The 20206-nt window shown below is 41.9% G+C and overlaps 1 protein-coding gene across 2 annotated transcripts in view; it reads left to right on the top strand.

Moving 5' to 3' along the window:
• LOC123992826 (unconventional myosin-VIIa-like) overlaps positions 1–1885 on the top strand; it is a 68156-nt gene extending 66271 nt beyond the window's left edge. For both annotated transcript variants that reach the window (XM_046294378.1, XM_046294377.1), the window contains one exon: positions 260–1885. In XM_046294378.1, the coding sequence (XP_046150334.1) occupies positions 260–352 (93 nt within the window). In that variant the 3' untranslated portion in view covers positions 353–1885. The remainder of the gene's footprint in view (positions 1–259) is intronic.
• The last annotated feature ends 18321 nt before the right edge of the window (positions 1886–20206 follow it).

Here is a 20206-nt window from a genome sequence, read left to right as displayed (position 1 = left end):
CACATACACACACACACGTAAAAAACACACATGCCCTCACGTACGCACATGTACACATACACATACGCACTCACACACGCACTTGATGAAAACACTCAGATGTGTGTGTGTGTGTGTGTGTGTGTGTGTGTGTGTGTGTGTGTGTGTGTGTGTGTGTGTGTGTGTGTGTGTGTGTGTGTGTGTGTGTGTGTGTGTGTGTGTGTGTGTGTGTGTGTGTGTGTGTGTGTGTGTGTGTGTGTGTGTGTGTGTGTGTTTTCAGGGCTATAAGATGGATGACCTCCTCACTTCCTACATCAGTCAGATGTTGACCACCATGAGCAAACAGAGAACTGGGCGGGGACACAGCAAGTGAACTTCCTATTGGCAGGAAGCTGCAGAGCTTATTAGAATACTGCGACCTGTTGGCCAGCCTTGCAGCTGGGGGCGGAGCTTCTCTAATCAGGTGTGGAGAATGAGCCGCAGCCCATCCTCTAGCACAGCCTCCAGCTATGCCCATAGCAACGACCTTAGCAACGTCTCTAGCAACAACCCTAGCAACGACCCTGATGACGAGCCTTCCAGTGAGGATGACTACCTCTAAGCCCCGCCCCTTTATCTTCCCAGAGACACACACACACACACACATTTCGTTCAAACTGAAGAGTTGGCAGTATGTTAACAAGGAGACGCTTGTTAATAACCAATCATTGGATGGACAGACTGAATGGAGAGCCATGTGATTGGGTACTTTAGCTAGACAATTACGTAGTTACTGAAAAGAAGAATTAAGTTAACTTACTGAGTAAAATAACCATAAAAAGCTTTAATACACAGACCTGGAAGAAAAGAGGTTTGCATGCTCTTATTGTAGCTGAATAGATTTTCACTGAACTGTCAATACATAGGTATATTTTTAGTTTTTTTTAAGCCTTAACTGTTTTTTTATTTTTATTTAATGTGTCTTTTAAGCCAGTTGCCTCTGTTTCAGAAGCAGCATGGTAGTCTATGTGACAGACCGCTGCAGTTCTGGGCAGTCTGTGGTTTTTTATATTATTCTTGTGTTTGTTTTGTGTCTCTTATCATCAGAGTAAAGCTCATTTATACAGAGCCTACACAAGTATGCAACTCAAGCTTTGCAAAGTGGCAGTTCTGCTTACTTGAGTAGCAGAAATATGCAAATGGGCAGCCTCGGGAGTGGTGACTCAACACAATGCAAGATGTTATTGTGTTGCCTACTTGCGTATGGTATAATTAGGCTTTAGTTCAGAGGTCTGTCTGTCTGCTGTAAGCCTCAGGTGGACTGGCTGCCCTGGAGTTTTAACATAGAGCATTAGTGTTTGACCAGAAAGGATCATTATCTGTAGTTTTTTTGCAGATCTATGTGCTGTAGCTCTATGAGACGTGTTTAACTCAACAATGGCCTTTGTCATACTCACTAGAACTAGGGTTGCAAAGTTCCCTACAATCCTTAGTTGAACCAGGTCTAGACCTGACTCAGCTGGAAAACACCTGATCCATGGATGATTCTGAGTTCTATACACTACGTCAAAATGATACCCTTTATAGTGCCCAGGTCAAAAGTAGCGCACTATATAGGGAGTCATTTGGGACGCAAACTACAGTGGCTTGCGAAAGTATTCACCCCCTTGGTATTTTTCATATTTTGTTGCCTTACAACCTGGAATTAAAATATATTTTTTTGGGGGGGTTGCATCATTTGATTTATACAACATGCTTACCACTTTGAAGATGCAAAATAGGTTTTGGTGAAACAGTCAAGAAACAAGACAAAAAAACAAAACTTGAGCGTGCATAACTATTCACCTCCCCCATATTCAATACTTTGTAGAGTCACCTTTTGCAGCAATTACAACTGCAAGTCTCTTGGGGTATGTCTCTATAAGCTTTACACATCTAGCCACTGGAATGTTTGCCCATTCTTCAAGGCAAAACTGCTCCAGCTCCTTCAAGTTGGAGCAGCAATCTTTAAGTCATACCACAGATACTCAATTGGATTGAAGTCTGGGCTTGACTAGGCCATTCTAAGACATTTAAATGTTTCCCCTTAAACCACTCAAGTGTTGCTTTAGCAGAATGGTTAGCATCATTGTCCTGCTGGACGGTGAACCTCCATCCCAGTCTCAAATCTCTGGAAGATTGAAACAGGTTTCCCTCAAGAATTTCCCTGTATTTAGCACCATCCATCATTCCTTCAATTCTGACCAGTTTTCCAGTCCCTGCTGATGAAAAAGATCCCCACAGCATGATGGTGTTCTTGGGATGATGAGAGGTGTTGGGTTTGCACCTGACATAGCATTTTCCTTGATGGTCAAAAAGCTACATTTTTGTCTCATCTCACCATCTGACCTTCTTCCATATATTTAGGGAGTCTCCCACATTTGCTTATTTTTTTCAGGCCACTCTTCCATAATAAAGGCCAGCTTTGTGGAATGTACGGCTTAAAGTGGTCCTATGGACAGATACTCCAATCTCTGCTGTGGAACTTTGCAGCTCCTTCAGGGTTATCTTTGGTCTCTTTGTTGCCTCTCAGATTAATGCCATCTTTGACTGCTCTGTGCGTTTTGGTGGGTGGCCCTCTCTTGGCAGGTTTGTTGTGGTGTCATATTCTTTACATTTTTTAATAATGGATTTAATGATGCTCCATGGGATGTTCAAAGTTTCTGATATTTTTTTATAACCCAACCCTGATCTGTACTTCTCCACAACTTGGTCCCTGACCTGTTTGGTAAGCTCCTTGCTCTTCATAGTGCCCCTTGCTTGGTGGTGCCCCTTGCTTGGTGGTTCCCCTTGCTTGGTGGTTACCCTTGCTTGGTGGTGCCCCTTGCTTGGTGATGCCCCTTGCTTGGTGGTGCCCCTTGCTTGGTGGTGCCCCTTGCTTGGTGGTTCCCCTTGCTTGGTGGTGCCCCTTGCTTAGTGGTGTTGCAGACTCTGGGGCCTTTCAGAACAGGTGTATATATATGGAGATCATGTTAAACTTATGTTGCATACAGGTGAACTTTATCTAGCTAATTATGTGACTTCTGAAGGTAATTGGTTGCACCAGATCTTATTTAGGGGCTTCATAGCAAAGGGGGTGAATACATATGCACATACCACTTTTCCGTTTAAAAAAGAAGACATTTTTGAAGTTATTTTTTTAATTTCACTTCACCAATTTGGACTATTTTGTGTTTGTCTATTACATGAAATCCAAATAAAAATCACTTTAAATTACAGGTTGTAATGCAACAAAATGGTAAAAACACCAAGGGGGTGAATACCTTTGCAAAGCACTGTATGTGTTAGTTGTGTGGTGTTCAGGCAGGATGCTGATGTTACTGTCTGTTTGTCCTGTTCTGCACAGAGGAGCAGAACTTCCCTCCAGCCCTAACTAACCTGCCTGTCTGCTGTTGAATTTGTTGGTTTTTGTTTAAGATTTTTGGTACTTATTTTATATTTACATTGTGTAAAGTATCTGTCCATTTAGTAAAACTATGGTTTGTATGAGGAGTGAATCTATAGTCCTGAGGGGATACAGTTTACACTAGCAACACAGAGTTCTGGGTGAATTTCCACTATAAAGCTCTACGTGTAGTTTACAACAAATGGCACCCTATTCCCTATATAGTGCACTACTTTTAACTAGAGCCCTATGGTCCCTGGTTAAAAAAAAAAAATAAGGCTCTGGGCAAAATAAATGTACTATTTAGGGAATAGGGTGCCCTTTAGGATGCAAAGTGTCCCCGGTCTGTCTGGGTAATATTACTACAGCATTACTACAGCAGCTGTGTTGCTCTACTGTTTGAACAGAAGACATGATGACGGTGGAGCTACCGACAGAGATGGCGTTAGTATAGTTTTCCTTGCCCCGCCTCTCCTCTGCACCCCCAATGAGGGCCAGGATCAAATCAGAAATCGTGCTTGACATTTAAAGGGAATTTCCAATTGAGCAGACATCTGCAGTAGTTACCTTCAAATACGATCTCCGTAAATGAGGTAGCATTGCCTTTAAAAACCGCAATGTTGATTAGAGCACTCAGATTGAATCCCAGCCGAGGTGTCTGTTTTTGTAAAAACAATAAAGATGATTGGACGAGGACAGTGGGTCGATGCATTTTTTTTCAACTGGAGTAACAGAAGTAGCGTTATACTGTGGACATGGAATCAAATGGGTTAATCAATGAATAAACAACCAACTCAACCCTTTAAAGATGTTTAATATCAGGTATTACCATTTACAGTCAAAAAATAGGTACAGTAAACATTGAGAAGGCTCATACCTTCAAACAAAATGGTCATCCTGTTAAACAGAAAACGACCAGAAATACTATGTAGCCTTTTGCTATTTAACAACAATTACATTCAGAGTGTTTGATACCTTTGAATCATTGTTGGGACCAAATATAGGTTTTGATTCATGATAGCATGGTATTTGTATAGCCTAGCGGTCTCTAATGCAAGCAAGGTGGAGTGCAATTCTACCAATGGCAGAAGATAATTATTTTACTCTCTGGTCATCAGAATATCAACTGCTCTGTTGTTAGTTGGTTTACTGTGAACATACAGATTGTCAACATGTGTTTGTTTTGTCTTGAAGTGTTCTAGAATGTATTGTGAGTTCTAGAAGGCTTCAGATAATTACAAAAGTTCTGTAGAAGCCCCCTAAAACCTCTCTTCTATATCCTCTGTATGGCTGTCCAGTGGCTTGTGGACAGTGTGTCTCCTATGGCACTTAGATCTACTGTCTCCCGCTCAACACTGTCCACAGAGCCATTACCAACCAACCAACCCTCAGATTAACACCTGAAACCAGCAACTTTCCACACAACACCTGAAAGTCATACTCACATAGCTTCTACAACCTCAAAATAAAGTAGATCCCATGATAGATAGATGTATGTTTGCAGAAGCAGACGCTGTATTACACTGCCATGCTAAAACACTAGGCTACTGCTTGGTCATACATTCAAATCTAAATAGCAACTGATGATCATTAAAACCACAGTACAGTCAGTGTTCACCTGCAGCCACTCACTCACACACAAAATACAAGACACTATTCATCAATTCCTCTAATGCAGCTGATGTCTGTGCAGTTATGAGAACAACAAATATATACTGAACAAAAATGTAAACACAACATGCAACCATTTCAAAGATTTTACTGAGTTAGAGTTCATAGAAACAAATCAGTCATTTGAAATAAATTCATTAGGCACTAATCTATGTATTTCACATGACTGGGTAGGGGTGCAGCCATGGAGGGCATAGGCCCACCCACTGGGGAGCCGTGCCCCCCCCCCCCCAGACGATCCTTCAGGTGAAGAAGAAGCCGGATGTGGAGGTCCTGGGATGGAGTGGCTACACGTGGTCTGTGGTTCTGAGGCTGGTTGGATGTACTGCCAAACTCTCTACCATTCAGCTTATGGTAGAGAAATTAACATTCAATTCTCTGGTGGACATTCCTGCAGTCAGCATGCCAATTACACGCTCCCTCAAAACTTGAGTCATCTGTGGCATTGTGTTGTGTGACAAATGTGCACATTTTGAAGTGGGCATTTATTGTCCCCAGGACAAGGTGCACCTGTGTAATGATCATGCTGTTTAATCAGCTTCTTGACATGTCACACCTGTCAGGTGGATGGATTATTTTGGCAAAGGAGAAATATTCACTAACAGGGATGTAAACAAATTTGTGCACAAAATTTGAGAGAAATAAGCTTTTTGTGCATATGGAAAATGTCTGGGATTTCTTATTTCAGCTCATGAAACATGGGACCAACACTTTACATGTTACATTTATATTTTTGTTCAGTGTATACTTCATACTTGAGCAGTTCAGTTGTGTAGTGCCAGTGGTCACCAGAATGAGTGTGAATGAGCTGGTCAGGTGAGGAAACAGGAACAACAGTCTTAGTCAGGATGATCAAAATACTGACTCATCTTTCACATTACATCAGCCTCTTCCTCTTTTTACACATTCAGTTCCTCCTCTTGTTTTCCTCCCCGTTTTCCTTGTGCGTTCACACTTTGTGTGTGTGTGTGTGACTGTGTGTGTGTGTGTGTGTGTGTGTGTGTGTGTGTGTGTGTGTGTGTGTGTGTGTGTGTGTGTGTGTGTGTGTGTGTGTGTGTGTGTGTGTGTGTGTGTGTGTGTGTGTGTGTGTGTGTGTGTGTGTGTGTGTGTGTTGTGTGTGTGTGTGTGTTTTCAGGGCTATAAGATGGATGACCTCCTCACTTCCTACATCAGTCAGATGTTGACCACCATGAGCAAACAGAGAACTGGGCGGGGACACAGCAAGTGAACTTCCTATTGGCAGGAAGCTGCAGAGCTTATTAGAATACTGCGACCTGTTGGCCAGCCTTGCAGCTGGGGGCGGAGCTTCTCTAATCAGGTGTGGAGAATGAGCCGCAGCCCATCCTCTAGCACAGCCTCCAGCTATGCCCATAGCAACGACCTTAGCAACGTCTCTAGCAACAACCCTAGCAACGACCCTGATGACGAGCCTTCCAGTGAGGATGACTACCTCTAAGCCCCGCCCCTTTATCTTCCCAGAGACACACACACACACACACATTTCGTTCAAACTGAAGAGTTGGCAGTATGTTAACAAGGAGACGCTTGTTAATAACCAATCATTGGATGGACAGACTGAATGGAGAGCCATGTGATTGGGTACTTTAGCTAGACAATTACGTAGTTACTGAAAAGAAGAATTAAGTTAACTTACTGAGTAAAATAACCATAAAAAGCTTTAATACACAGACCTGGAAGAAAAGAGGTTTGCATGCTCTTATTGTAGCTGAATAGATTTTCACTGAACTGTCAATACATAGGTATATTTTTAGTTTTTTTTAAGCCTTAACTGTTTTTTTATTTTTATTTAATGTGTCTTTTAAGCCAGTTGCCTCTGTTTCAGAAGCAGCATGGTAGTCTATGTGACAGACCGCTGCAGTTCTGGGCAGTCTGTGGTTTTTTATATTATTCTTGTGTTTGTTTTGTGTCTCTTATCATCAGAGTAAAGCTCATTTATACAGAGCCTACACAAGTATGCAACTCAAGCTTTGCAAAGTGGCAGTTCTGCTTACTTGAGTAGCAGAAATATGCAAATGGGCAGCCTCGGGAGTGGTGACTCAACACAATGCAAGATGTTATTGTGTTGCCTACTTGCGTATGGTATAATTAGGCTTTAGTTCAGAGGTCTGTCTGTCTGCTGTAAGCCTCAGGTGGACTGGCTGCCCTGGAGTTTTAACATAGAGCATTAGTGTTTGACCAGAAAGGATCATTATCTGTAGTTTTTTGCAGATCTATGTGCTGTAGCTCTATGAGACGTGTTTAACTCAACAATGGCCTTTGTCATACTCACTAGAACTAGGGTTGCAAAGTTCCCTACAATCCTTAGTTGAACCAGGTCTAGACCTGACTCAGCTGGAAAACACCTGATCCATGGATGATTCTGAGTTCTATACACTACGTCAAAATGATACCCTTTATAGTGCCCAGGTCAAAAGTAGCGCACTATATAGGGAGTCATTTGGGACGCAAACTACAGTGGCTTGCGAAAGTATTCACCCCTTGGTATTTTTCATATTTTGTTGCCTTACAACCTGGAATTAAAATATATTTTTTTGGGGGGGTTGCATCATTTGATTTATACAACATGCTTACCACTTTGAAGATGCAAAATAGGTTTTGGTGAAACAGTCAAGAAACAAGACAAAAAAACAAAACTTGAGCGTGCATAACTATTCACCTCCCCCATATTCAATACTTTGTAGAGTCACCTTTTGCAGCAATTACAACTGCAAGTCTCTTGGGGTATGTCTCTATAAGCTTTACACATCTAGCCACTGGAATGTTTGCCCATTCTTCAAGGCAAAACTGCTCCAGCTCCTTCAAGTTGGAGCAGCAATCTTTAAGTCATACCACAGATACTCAATTGGATTGAAGTCTGGGCTTGACTAGGCCATTCTAAGACATTTAAATGTTTCCCCTTAAACCACTCAAGTGTTGCTTTAGCAGAATGGTTAGCATCATTGTCCTGCTGGACGGTGAACCTCCATCCCAGTCTCAAATCTCTGGAAGATTGAAACAGGTTTCCCTCAAGAATTTCCCTGTATTTAGCACCATCCATCATTCCTTCAATTCTGACCAGTTTTCCAGTCCCTGCTGATGAAAAAGATCCCCACAGCATGATGGTGTTCTTGGGATGATGAGAGGTGTTGGGTTTGCACCTGACATAGCATTTTCCTTGATGGTCAAAAAGCTACATTTTTGTCTCATCTCACCATCTGACCTTCTTCCATATATTTAGGGAGTCTCCCACATTTGCTTATTTTTTCGGGCCACTCTTCCATAATAAAGGCCAGCTTTGTGGAGTGTACAGCTTAAAGTGGTCCTATGGACAGATACTCCAATCTCTGCTGTGGAACTTTGCAGCTCCTTCAGGGTTATCTTTGGTCTCTTTGTTGCCTCTCAGATTAATGCCATCTTTGACTGCTCTGTGCGTTTTGGTGGGTGGCCCTCTCTTGGCAGGTTTGTTGTGGTGTCATATTCTTTACATTTTTTAATAATGGATTTAATGATGCTCCATGGGATGTTCAAAGTTTCTGATATTTTTTTATAACCCAACCCTGATCTGTACTTCTCCACAACTTGGTCCCTGACCTGTTTGGTAAGCTCCTTGCTCTTCATAGTGCCCCTTGCTTGGTGGTGCCCCTTGCTTGGTGGTTCCCCTTGCTTGGTGGTTACCCTTGCTTGGTGGTGCCCCTTGCTTGGTGGTGCCCCTTGCTTGGTGGTGCCCCTTGCTTGGTGGTGCCCCTTGCTTGGTGGTTCCCCTTGCTTGGTGGTGCCCCTTGCTTAGTGGTGTTGCAGACTCTGGGGCCTTTCAGAACAGGTGTATATATATGGAGATCATGTTAAACTTATGTTGCATACAGGTGAACTTTATCTAGCTAATTATGTGACTTCTGAAGGTAATTGGTTGCACCAGATCTTATTTAGGGGCTTCATAGCAAAGGGGGTGAATACATATGCACATACCACTTTTCCGTTTAAAAAAAGAAGACATTTTTGAAGTTATTTTTTTAATTTCACTTCACCAATTTGGACTATTTTGTGTTTGTCTATTACATGAAATCCAAATAAAAATCACTTTAAATTACAGGTTGTAATGCAACAAAATGGTAAAAACACCAAGGGGTGAATACCTTTGCAAAGCACTGTATGTGTTAGTTGTGTGGTGTTCAGGCAGGATGCTGATGTTACTGTCTGTTTGTCCTGTTCTGCACAGAGGAGCAGAACTTCCCTCCAGCCCTAACTAACCTGCCTGTCTGCTGTTGAATTTGTTGGTTTTTGTTTAAGATTTTTGGTACTTATTTTATATTTACATTGTGTAAAGTATCTGTCCATTTAGTAAAACTATGGTTTGTATGAGGAGTGAATCTATAGTCCTGAGGGGATACAGTTTACACTAGCAACACAGAGTTCTGGGTGAATTTCCACTATAAAGCTCTACGTGTAGTTTACAACAAATGGCACCCTATTCCCTATATAGTGCACTACTTTTAACTAGAGCCCTATGGTCCCTGGTTAAAAAAAAAAAAAATAAGGCTCTGGGCAAAATAAATGTACTATTTAGGGAATAGGGTGCCCTTTAGGATGCAAAGTGTCCCCGGTCTGTCTGGGTAATATTACTACAGCATTACTACAGCAGCTGTGTTGCTCTACTGTTTGAACAGAAGACATGATGACGGTGGAGCTACCGACAGAGATGGCGTTAGTATAGTTTTCCTTGCCCCGCCTCTCCTCTGCACCCCCAATGAGGGCCAGGATCAAATCAGAAATCGTGCTTGACATTTAAAGGGAATTTCCAATTGAGCAGACATCTGCAGTAGTTACCTTCAAATACGATCTCCGTAAATGAGGTAGCATTGCCTTTAAAAACCGCAATGTTGATTAGAGCACTCAGATTGAATCCCAGCCGAGGTGTCTGTTTTTGTAAAAACAATAAAGATGATTGGACGAGGACAGTGGGTCGATGCATTTTTTTTCAACTGGAGTAACAGAAGTAGCGTTATACTGTGGACATGGAATCAAATGGGTTAATCAATGAATAAACAACCAACTCAACCCTTTAAAGATGTTTAATATCAGGTATTACCATTTACAGTCAAAAAATAGGTACAGTAAACATTGAGAAGGCTCATACCTTCAAACAAAATGGTCATCCTGTTAAACAGAAAACGACCAGAAATACTATGTAGCCTTTTGCTATTTAACAACAATTACATTCAGAGTGTTTGATACCTTTGAATCATTGTTGGGACCAAATATAGGTTTTGATTCATGATAGCATGGTATTTGTATAGCCTAGCGGTCTCTAATGCAAGCAAGGTGGAGTGCAATTCTACCAATGGCAGAAGATAATTATTTTACTCTCTGGTCATCAGAATATCAACTGCTCTGTTGTTAGTTGGTTTACTGTGAACATACAGATTGTCAACATGTGTTTGTTTTGTCTTGAAGTGTTCTAGAATGTATTGTGAGTTCTAGAAGGCTTCAGATAATTACAAAAGTTCTGTAGAAGCCCCCTAAAACCTCTCTTCTATATCCTCTGTATGGCTGTCCAGTGGCTTGTGGACAGTGTGTCTCCTATGGCACTTAGATCTACTGTCTCCCGCTCAACACTGTCCACAGAGCCATTACCAACCAACCAACCCTCAGATTAACACCTGAAACCAGCAACTTTCCACACAACACCTGAAAGTCATACTCACATAGCTTCTACAACCTCAAAATAAAGTAGATCCCATGATAGATAGATGTATGTTTGCAGAAGCAGACGCTGTATTACACTGCCATGCTAAAACACTAGGCTACTGCTTGGTCATACATTCAAATCTAAATAGCAACTGATGATCATTAAAACCACAGTACAGTCAGTGTTCACCTGCAGCCACTCACTCACACACAAAATACAAGACACTATTCATCAATTCCTCTAATGCAGCTGATGTCTGTGCAGTTATGAGAACAACAAATATATACTGAACAAAAATGTAAACACAACATGCAACCATTTCAAAGATTTTACTGAGTTAGAGTTCATAGAAACAAATCAGTCATTTGAAATAAATTCATTAGGCACTAATCTATGTATTTCACATGACTGGGTAGGGTGCAGCCATGGAGGGCATAGGCCCACCCACTGGGGAGCCGTGCCCCCCCCCTCCCAGACGATCCTTCAGGTGAAGAAGAAGCCGGATGTGGAGGTCCTGGGATGGAGTGGCTACACGTGGTCTGTGGTTCTGAGGCTGGTTGGATGTACTGCCAAACTCTCTACCATTCAGCTTATGGTAGAGAAATTAACATTCAATTCTCTGGTGGACATTCCTGCAGTCAGCATGCCAATTACACGCTCCCTCAAAACTTGAGTCATCTGTGGCATTGTGTTGTGTGACAAATGTGCACATTTTGAAGTGGGCATTTATTGTCCCCAGGACAAGGTGCACCTGTGTAATGATCATGCTGTTTAATCAGCTTCTTGACATGTCACACCTGTCAGGTGGATGGATTATTTTGGCAAAGGAGAAATATTCACTAACAGGGATGTAAACAAATTTGTGCACAAAATTTGAGAGAAATAAGCTTTTTGTGCATATGGAAAATGTCTGGGATTTCTTATTTCAGCTCATGAAACATGGGACCAACACTTTACATGTTACATTTATATTTTTGTTCAGTGTATACTTCATACTTGAGCAGTTCAGTTGTGTAGTGCCAGTGGTCACCAGAATGAGTGTGAATGAGCTGGTCAGGTGAGGAAACAGGAACAACAGTCTTAGTCAGGATGATCAAAATACTGACTCATCTTTCACATTACATCAGCCTCTTCCTCTTTTTACACATTCAGTTCCTCCTCTTGTTTTCCTCCCCGTTTTCCTTGTGCGTTCACACTTTGTGTGTGTGTGTGTGACTGTGTGTGTGTGTGTGTGTGTGTGTGTGTGTGTGTGTGTGTGTGTGTGTGTGTGTGTGTGTGTGTGTGTGTGTGTGTGTGTGTGTGTGTGTGTGTGTGTGTGTGTGTGTGTGTGTGTGTGTGTGTGTGTGTGTTTTCAGGGCTATAAGATGGATGACCTCCTCACTTCCTACATCAGTCAGATGTTGACCACCATGAGCAAACAGAGAACTGGGCGGGGACACAGCAAGTGAACTTCCTATTGGCAGGAAGCTGCAGAGCTTATTAGAATACTGCGACCTGTTGGCCAGCCTTGCAGCTGGGGGCGGAGCTTCTCTAATCAGGTGTGGAGAATGAGCCGCAGCCCATCCTCTAGCACAGCCTCCAGCTATGCCCATAGCAACGACCTTAGCAACGTCTCTAGCAACAACCCTAGCAACGACCCTGATGACGAGCCTTCCAGTGAGGATGACTACCTCTAAGCCCCGCCCCTTTATCTTCCCAGAGACACACACACACACACACATTTCGTTCAAACTGAAGAGTTGGCAGTATGTTAACAAGGAGACGCTTGTTAATAACCAATCATTGGATGGACAGACTGAATGGAGAGCCATGTGATTGGGTACTTTAGCTAGACAATTACGTAGTTACTGAAAAGAAGAATTAAGTTAACTTACTGAGTAAAATAACCATAAAAAGCTTTAATACACAGACCTGGAAGAAAAGAGGTTTGCATGCTCTTATTGTAGCTGAATAGATTTTCACTGAACTGTCAATACATAGGTATATTTTTAGTTTTTTTTAAGCCTTAACTGTTTTTTTATTTTTATTTAATGTGTCTTTTAAGCCAGTTGCCTCTGTTTCAGAAGCAGCATGGTAGTCTATGTGACAGACCGCTGCAGTTCTGGGCAGTCTGTGGTTTTTTATATTATTCTTGTGTTTGTTTTGTGTCTCTTATCATCAGAGTAAAGCTCATTTATACAGAGCCTACACAAGTATGCAACTCAAGCTTTGCAAAGTGGCAGTTCTGCTTACTTGAGTAGCAGAAATATGCAAATGGGCAGCCTCGGGAGTGGTGACTCAACACAATGCAAGATGTTATTGTGTTGCCTACTTGCGTATGGTATAATTAGGCTTTAGTTCAGAGGTCTGTCTGTCTGCTGTAAGCCTCAGGTGGACTGGCTGCCCTGGAGTTTTAACATAGAGCATTAGTGTTTGACCAGAAAGGATCATTATCTGTAGTTTTTTTGCAGATCTATGTGCTGTAGCTCTATGAGACGTGTTTAACTCAACAATGGCCTTTGTCATACTCACTAGAACTAGGGTTGCAAAGTTCCCTACAATCCTTAGTTGAACCAGGTCTAGACCTGACTCAGCTGGAAAACACCTGATCCATGGATGATTCTGAGTTCTATACACTACGTCAAAATGATACCCTTTATAGTGCCCAGGTCAAAAGTAGCGCACTATATAGGGAGTCATTTGGGACGCAAACTACAGTGGCTTGCGAAAGTATTCACCCCCTTGGTATTTTTCATATTTTGTTGCCTTACAACCTGGAATTAAAATATATTTTTTGGGGGGGGGGTTGCATCATTTGATTTATACAACATGCTTACCACTTTGAAGATGCAAAATAGGTTTTGGTGAAACAGTCAAGAAACAAGACAAAAAAACAAAACTTGAGCGTGCATAACTATTCACCTCCCCATATTCAATACTTTGTAGAGTCACCTTTTGCAGCAATTACAACTGCAAGTCTCTTGGGGTATGTCTCTATAAGCTTTACACATCTAGCCACTGGAATGTTTGCCCATTCTTCAAGGCAAAACTGCTCCAGCTCCTTCAAGTTGGAGCAGCAATCTTTAAGTCATACCACAGATACTCAATTGGATTGAAGTCTGGGCTTGACTAGGCCATTCTAAGACATTTAAATGTTTCCCCTTAAACCACTCAAGTGTTGCTTTAGCAGAATGGTTAGGATCATTGTCCTGCTGGACGGTGAACCTCCATCCCAGTCTCAAATCTCTGGAAGATTGAAACAGGTTTCCCTCAAGAATTTCCCTGTATTTAGCACCATCCATCATTCCTTCAATTCTGACCAGTTTTCCAGTCCCTGCTGATGAAAAAGATCCCCACAGCATGATGGTGTTCTTGGGATGATGAGAGGTGTTGGGTTTGCACCTGACATAGCATTTTCCTTGATGGTCAAAAAGCTACATTTTTGTCTCATCTCACCATCTGACCTTCTTCCATATATTTAGGGAGTCTCCCACATTTGCTTATTTTTTTCAGGCCACTCTTCCATAATAAAGGCCAGCTTTGTGGAATGTACGGCTTAAAGTGGTCCTATGGACAGATACTCCAATCTCTGCTGTGGAACTTTGCAGCTCCTTCAGGGTTATCTTTGGTCTCTTTGTTGCCTCTCAGATTAATGCCATCTTTGACTGCTCTGTGCGTTTTGGTGGGTGGCCCTCTCTTGGCAGGTTTGTTGTGGTGTCATATTCTTTACATTTTTTAATAATGGATTTAATGATGCTCCATGGGATGTTCAAAGTTTCTGATATTTTTTTATAACCCAACCCTGATCTGTACTTCTCCACAACTTGGTCCCTGACCTGCTTGGTAAGCTCCTTGCTCTTCATAGTGCCCCTTGCTTGGTGGTGCCCCTTGCTTGGTGGTTCCCCTTGCTTGGTGGTTACCCTTGCTTGGTGGTGCCCCTTGCTTGGTGATGCCCCTTGCTTGGTGGTGCCCCTTGCTTGGTGGTGCCCCTTGCTTGGTGGTTCCCCTTGCTTGGTGGTGCCCCTTGCTTAGTGGTGTTGCAGACTCTGGGGCCTTTCAGAACAGGTGTATATATATGGAGATCATGTTAAACTTATGTTGCATACAGGTGAACTTTATCTAGCTAATTATGTGACTTCTGAAGGTAATTGGTTGCACCAGATCTTATTTAGGGGCTTCATAGCAAAGGGGGTGAATACATATGCACATACCACTTTTCCGTTTAAAAAAAGAAGACATTTTTGAAGTTATTTTTTTAATTTCACTTCACCAATTTGGACTATTTTGTGTTTGTCTATTACATGAAATCCAAATAAAAATCACTTTAAATTACAGGTTGTAATGCAACAAAATGGTAAAAACACCAAGGGGTGAATACCTTTGCAAAGCACTGTATGTGTTAGTTGTGTGGTGTTCAGGCAGGATGCTGATGTTACTGTCTGTTTGTCCTGTTCTGCACAGAGGAGCAGAACTTCCCTCCAGCCCTAACTAACCTGCCTGTCTGCTGTTGAATTTGTTGGTTTTTGTTTAAGATTTTTGGTACTTATTTTATATTTACATTGTGTAAAGTATCTGTCCATTTAGTAAAACTATGGTTTGTATGAGGAGTGAATCTATAGTCCTGAGGGGATACAGTTTACACTAGCAACACAGAGTTCTGGGTGAATTTCCACTATAAAGCTCTACGTGTAGTTTACAACAAATGGCACCCTATTCCCTATATAGTGCACTACTTTTAACTAGAGCCCTATGGTCCCTGGTTAAAAAAAAAAAAAATAAGGCTCTGGGCAAAATAAATGTACTATTTAGGGAATAGGGTGCCCTTTAGGATGCAAAGTGTCCCCGGTCTGTCTGGGTAATATTACTACAGCATTACTACAGCAGCTGTGTTGCTCTACTGTTTGAACAGAAGACATGATGACGGTGGAGCTACCGACAGAGATGGCGTTAGTATAGTTTTCCTTGCCCCGCCTCTCCTCTGCACCCCCAATGAGGGCCAGGATCAAATCAGAAATCGTGCTTGACATTTAAAGGAATTTCCAATTGAGCAGACATCTGCAGTAGTTACCTTCAAATACGATCTCCGTAAATGAGGTAGCATTGCCTTTAAAAACCGCAATGTTGATTAGAGCACTCAGATTGAATCCCAGCCGAGGTGTCTGTTTTTGTAAAAACAATAAAGATGATTGGACGAGGACAGTGGGTCGATGCATTTTTTTTCAACTGGAGTAACAGAAGTAGCGTTATACTGTGGACATGGAATCAAATGGGTTAATCAATGAATAAACAACCAACTCAACCCTTTAAAGATGTTTAATATCAGGTATTACCATTTACAGTCAAAAAATAGGTACAGTAAACATTGAGAAGGCTCATACCTTCAAACAAAATGGTCATCCTGTTAAACAGAAAACGACCAGAAATACTATGTAGCCTTTTGCTATTTAACAACAATTACATTCAGAGTGTTTGATACCTTTGAATCATTGTTGGGACCAAATATAGGTTTTGATTCATGATAGCATGGTATTTGTATAGCCTAGCGGTCTCTAATGCAAGCAAGGTGGAGTGCAATTCTACCAATGGCAGAAGATAATTATTTTACTCTCTGGTCATCAGAATATCAACTGCTCTGTTGTTAGTTGGTTTACTGTGAACATACAGATTGTCAACATGTGTTTGTTTTGTCTTGAAGTGTTCTAGAATGTATTGTGAGTTCTAGAAGGCTTCAGATAATTACAAAAGTTCTGTAGAAGCCCCCTAAAACCTCTCTTCTATATCCTCTGTATGGCTGTCCAGTGGCTTGTGGACAGTGTGTCTCCTATGGCACTTAGATCTACTGTCTCCCGCTCAACACTGTCCACAGAGCCATTACCAACCAACCAACCCTCAGATTAACACCTGAAACCAGCAACTTTCCACACAACACCTGAAAGTCATACTCACATAGCTTCTACAACCTCAAAATAAAGTAGATCCCATGATAGATAGATGTATGTTTGCAGAAGCAGACGCTGTATTACACTGCCATGCTAAAACACTAGGCTACTGCTTGGTCATACATTCAAATCTAAATAGCAACTGATGATCATTAAAACCACAGTACAGTCAGTGTTCACCTGCAGCCACTCACTCACACACAAAATACAAGACACTATTCATCAATTCCTCTAATGCAGCTGATGTCTGTGCAGTTATGAGAACAACAAATATATACTGAACAAAAATGTAAACACAACATGCAACCATTTCAAAGATTTTACTGAGTTAGAGTTCATAGAAACAAATCAGTCATTTGAAATAAATTCATTAGGCACTAATCTATGTATTTCACATGACTGGGTAGGGGTGCAGCCATGGAGGGCATAGGCCCACCCACTGGGGAGCCGTGCCCCCCCCCTCCCAGACGATCCTTCAGGTGAAGAAGAAGCCGGATGTGGAGGTCCTGGGATGGAGTGGCTACACGTGGTCTGTGGTTCTGAGGCTGGTTGGATGTACTGCCAAACTCTCTACCATTCAGCTTATGGTAGAGAAATTAACATTCAATTCTCTGGTGGACATTCCTGCAGTCAGCATGCCAATTACACGCTCCCTCAAAACTTGAGTCATCTGTGGCATTGTGTTGTGTGACAAATGTGCACATTTTGAAGTGGGCATTTATTGTCCCCAGGACAAGGTGCACCTGTGTAATGATCATGCTGTTTAATCAGCTTCTTGACATGTCACACCTGTCAGGTGGATGGATTATTTTGGCAAAGGAGAAATATTCACTAACAGGGATGTAAACAAATTTGTGCACAAAATTTGAGAGAAATAAGCTTTTTGTGCATATGGAAAATGTCTGGGATTTCTTATTTCAGCTCATGAAACATGGGACCAACACTTTACATGTTACATTTATATTTTTGTTCAGTGTATACTTCATACTTGAGCAGTTCAGTTGTGTAGTGCCAGTGGTCACCAGAATGAGTGTGAATGAGCTGGTCAGGTGAGGAAACAGGAACAACAGTCTTAGTCAGGATGATCAAAATACTGACTCATCTTTCACATTACATCAGCCTCTTCCTCTTTTTACACATTCAGTTCCTCCTCTTGTTTTCCTCCCCGTTTTCCTTGTGCGTTCACACTTTGTGTGTGTGTGTGTGACTGTGTGTGTGTGTGTGTGTGTGTGTGTGTGTGTGTGTGTGTGTGTGTGTGTGTGTGTGTGTGTGTGTGTGTGTGTGTGTGTGTGTGTGTGTGTGTGTGTGTGTGTGTGTGTGTGTGTGTGTGTGTGTGTGTGTGTGTTTTTCAGGGCTATAAGATGGATGACCTCCTCACTTCCTACATCAGTCAGATGTTGACCACCATGAGCAAACAGAGAACTGGGCGGGGACACAGCAAGTGAACTTCCTATTGGCAGGAAGCTGCAGAGCTTATTAGAATACTGCGACCTGTTGGCCAGCCTTGCAGCTGGGGGCGGAGCTTCTCTAATCAGGTGTGGAGAATGAGCCGCAGCCCATCCTCTAGCACAGCCTCCAGCTATGCCCATAGCAACGACCTTAGCAACGTCTCTAGCAACAACCCTAGCAACGACCCTGATGACGAGCCTTCCAGTGAGGATGACTACCTCTAAGCCCCGCCCCTTTATCTTCCCAGAGACACACACACACACACACATTTCGTTCAAACTGAAGAGTTGGCAGTATGTTAACAAGGAGACGCTTGTTAATAACCAATCATTGGATGGACAGACTGAATGGAGAGCCATGTGATTGGGTACTTTAGCTAGACAATTACGTAGTTACTGAAAAGAAGAATTAAGTTAACTTACTGAGTAAAATAACCATAAAAAGCTTTAATACACAGACCTGGAAGAAAAGAGGTTTGCATGCTCTTATTGTAGCTGAATAGATTTTCACTGAACTGTCAATACATAGGTATATTTTTAGTTTTTTTTAAGCCTTAACTGTTTTTTTATTTTTATTTAATGTGTCTTTTAAGCCAGTTGCCTCTGTTTCAGAAGCAGCATGGTAGTCTATGTGACAGACCGCTGCAGTTCTGGGCAGTCTGTGGTTTTTTATATTATTCTTGTGTTTGTTTTGTGTCTCTTATCATCAGAGTAAAGCTCATTTATACAGAGCCTACACAAGTATGCAACTCAAGCTTTGCAAAGTGGCAGTTCTGCTTACTTGAGTAGCAGAAATATGCAAATGGGCAGCCTCGGGAGTGGTGACTCAACACAATGCAAGATGTTATTGTGTTGCCTACTTGCGTATGGTATAATTAGGCTTTAGTTCAGAGGTCTGTCTGTCTGCTGTAAGCCTCAGGTGGACTGGCTGCCCTGGAGTTTTAACATAGAGCATTAGTGTTTGACCAGAAAGGATCATTATCTGTAGTTTTTTTGCAGATCTATGTGCTGTAGCTCTATGAGACGTGTTTAACTCAACAATGGCCTTTGTCATACTCACTAGAACTAGGGTTGCAAAGTTCCCTACAATCCTTAGTTGAACCAGGTCTAGACCTGACTCAGCTGGAAAACACCTGATCCATGGATGATTCTGAGTTCTATACACTACGTCAAAATGATACCCTTTATAGTGCCCAGGTCAAAAGTAGCGCACTATATAGGGAGTCATTTGGGACGCAAACTACAGTGGCTTGCGAAAGTATTCACCCCCTTGGTATTTTTCATATTTTGTTGCCTTACAACCTGGAATTAAAATATATTTTTTTGGGGGGGGGTTGCATCATTTGATTTATACAACATGCTTACCACTTTGAAGATGCAAAATAGGTTTTGGTGAAACAGTCAAGAAACAAGACAAAAAAACAAAACTTGAGCGTGCATAACTATTCACCTCCCCCATATTCAATACTTTGTAGAGTCACCTTTTGCAGCAATTACAACTGCAAGTCTCTTGGGGTATGTCTCTATAAGCTTTACACATCTAGCCACTGGAATGTTTGCCCATTCTTCAAGGCAAAACTGCTCCAGCTCCTTCAAGTTGGAGCAGCAATCTTTAAGTCATACCACAGATACTCAATTGGATTGAAGTCTGGGCTTGACTAGGCCATTCTAAGACATTTAAATGTTTCCCCTTAAACCACTCAAGTGTTGCTTTAGCAGAATGGTTAGCATCATTGTCCTGCTGGACGGTGAACCTCCATCCCAGTCTCAAATCTCTGGAAGATTGAAACAGGTTTCCCTCAAGAATTTCCCTGTATTTAGCACCATCCATCATTCCTTCAATTCTGACCAGTTTTCCAGTCCCTGCTGATGAAAAAGATCCCCACAGCATGATGGTGTTCTTGGGATGATGAGAGGTGTTGGGTTTGCACCTGACATAGCATTTTCCTTGATGGTCAAAAAGCTACATTTTTGTCTCATCTCACCATCTGACCTTCTTCCATATATTTAGGGAGTCTCCCACATTTGCTTATTTTTTTCGGGCCACTCTTCCATAATAAAGGCCAGCTTTGTGGAGTGTACAGCTTAAAGTGGTCCTATG

The sequence above is a fragment of the Oncorhynchus gorbuscha genome, linkage group LG13 (genome assembly GCF_021184085.1).
Source record: "Oncorhynchus gorbuscha isolate QuinsamMale2020 ecotype Even-year linkage group LG13, OgorEven_v1.0, whole genome shotgun sequence".
In the NCBI taxonomy this organism is placed as follows: Eukaryota; Metazoa; Chordata; class Actinopteri; order Salmoniformes; family Salmonidae; genus Oncorhynchus; species Oncorhynchus gorbuscha.
Note: the sequence above shows the minus strand (reverse complement) of the source record. Positions and strands in the feature narration are given on the sequence as shown.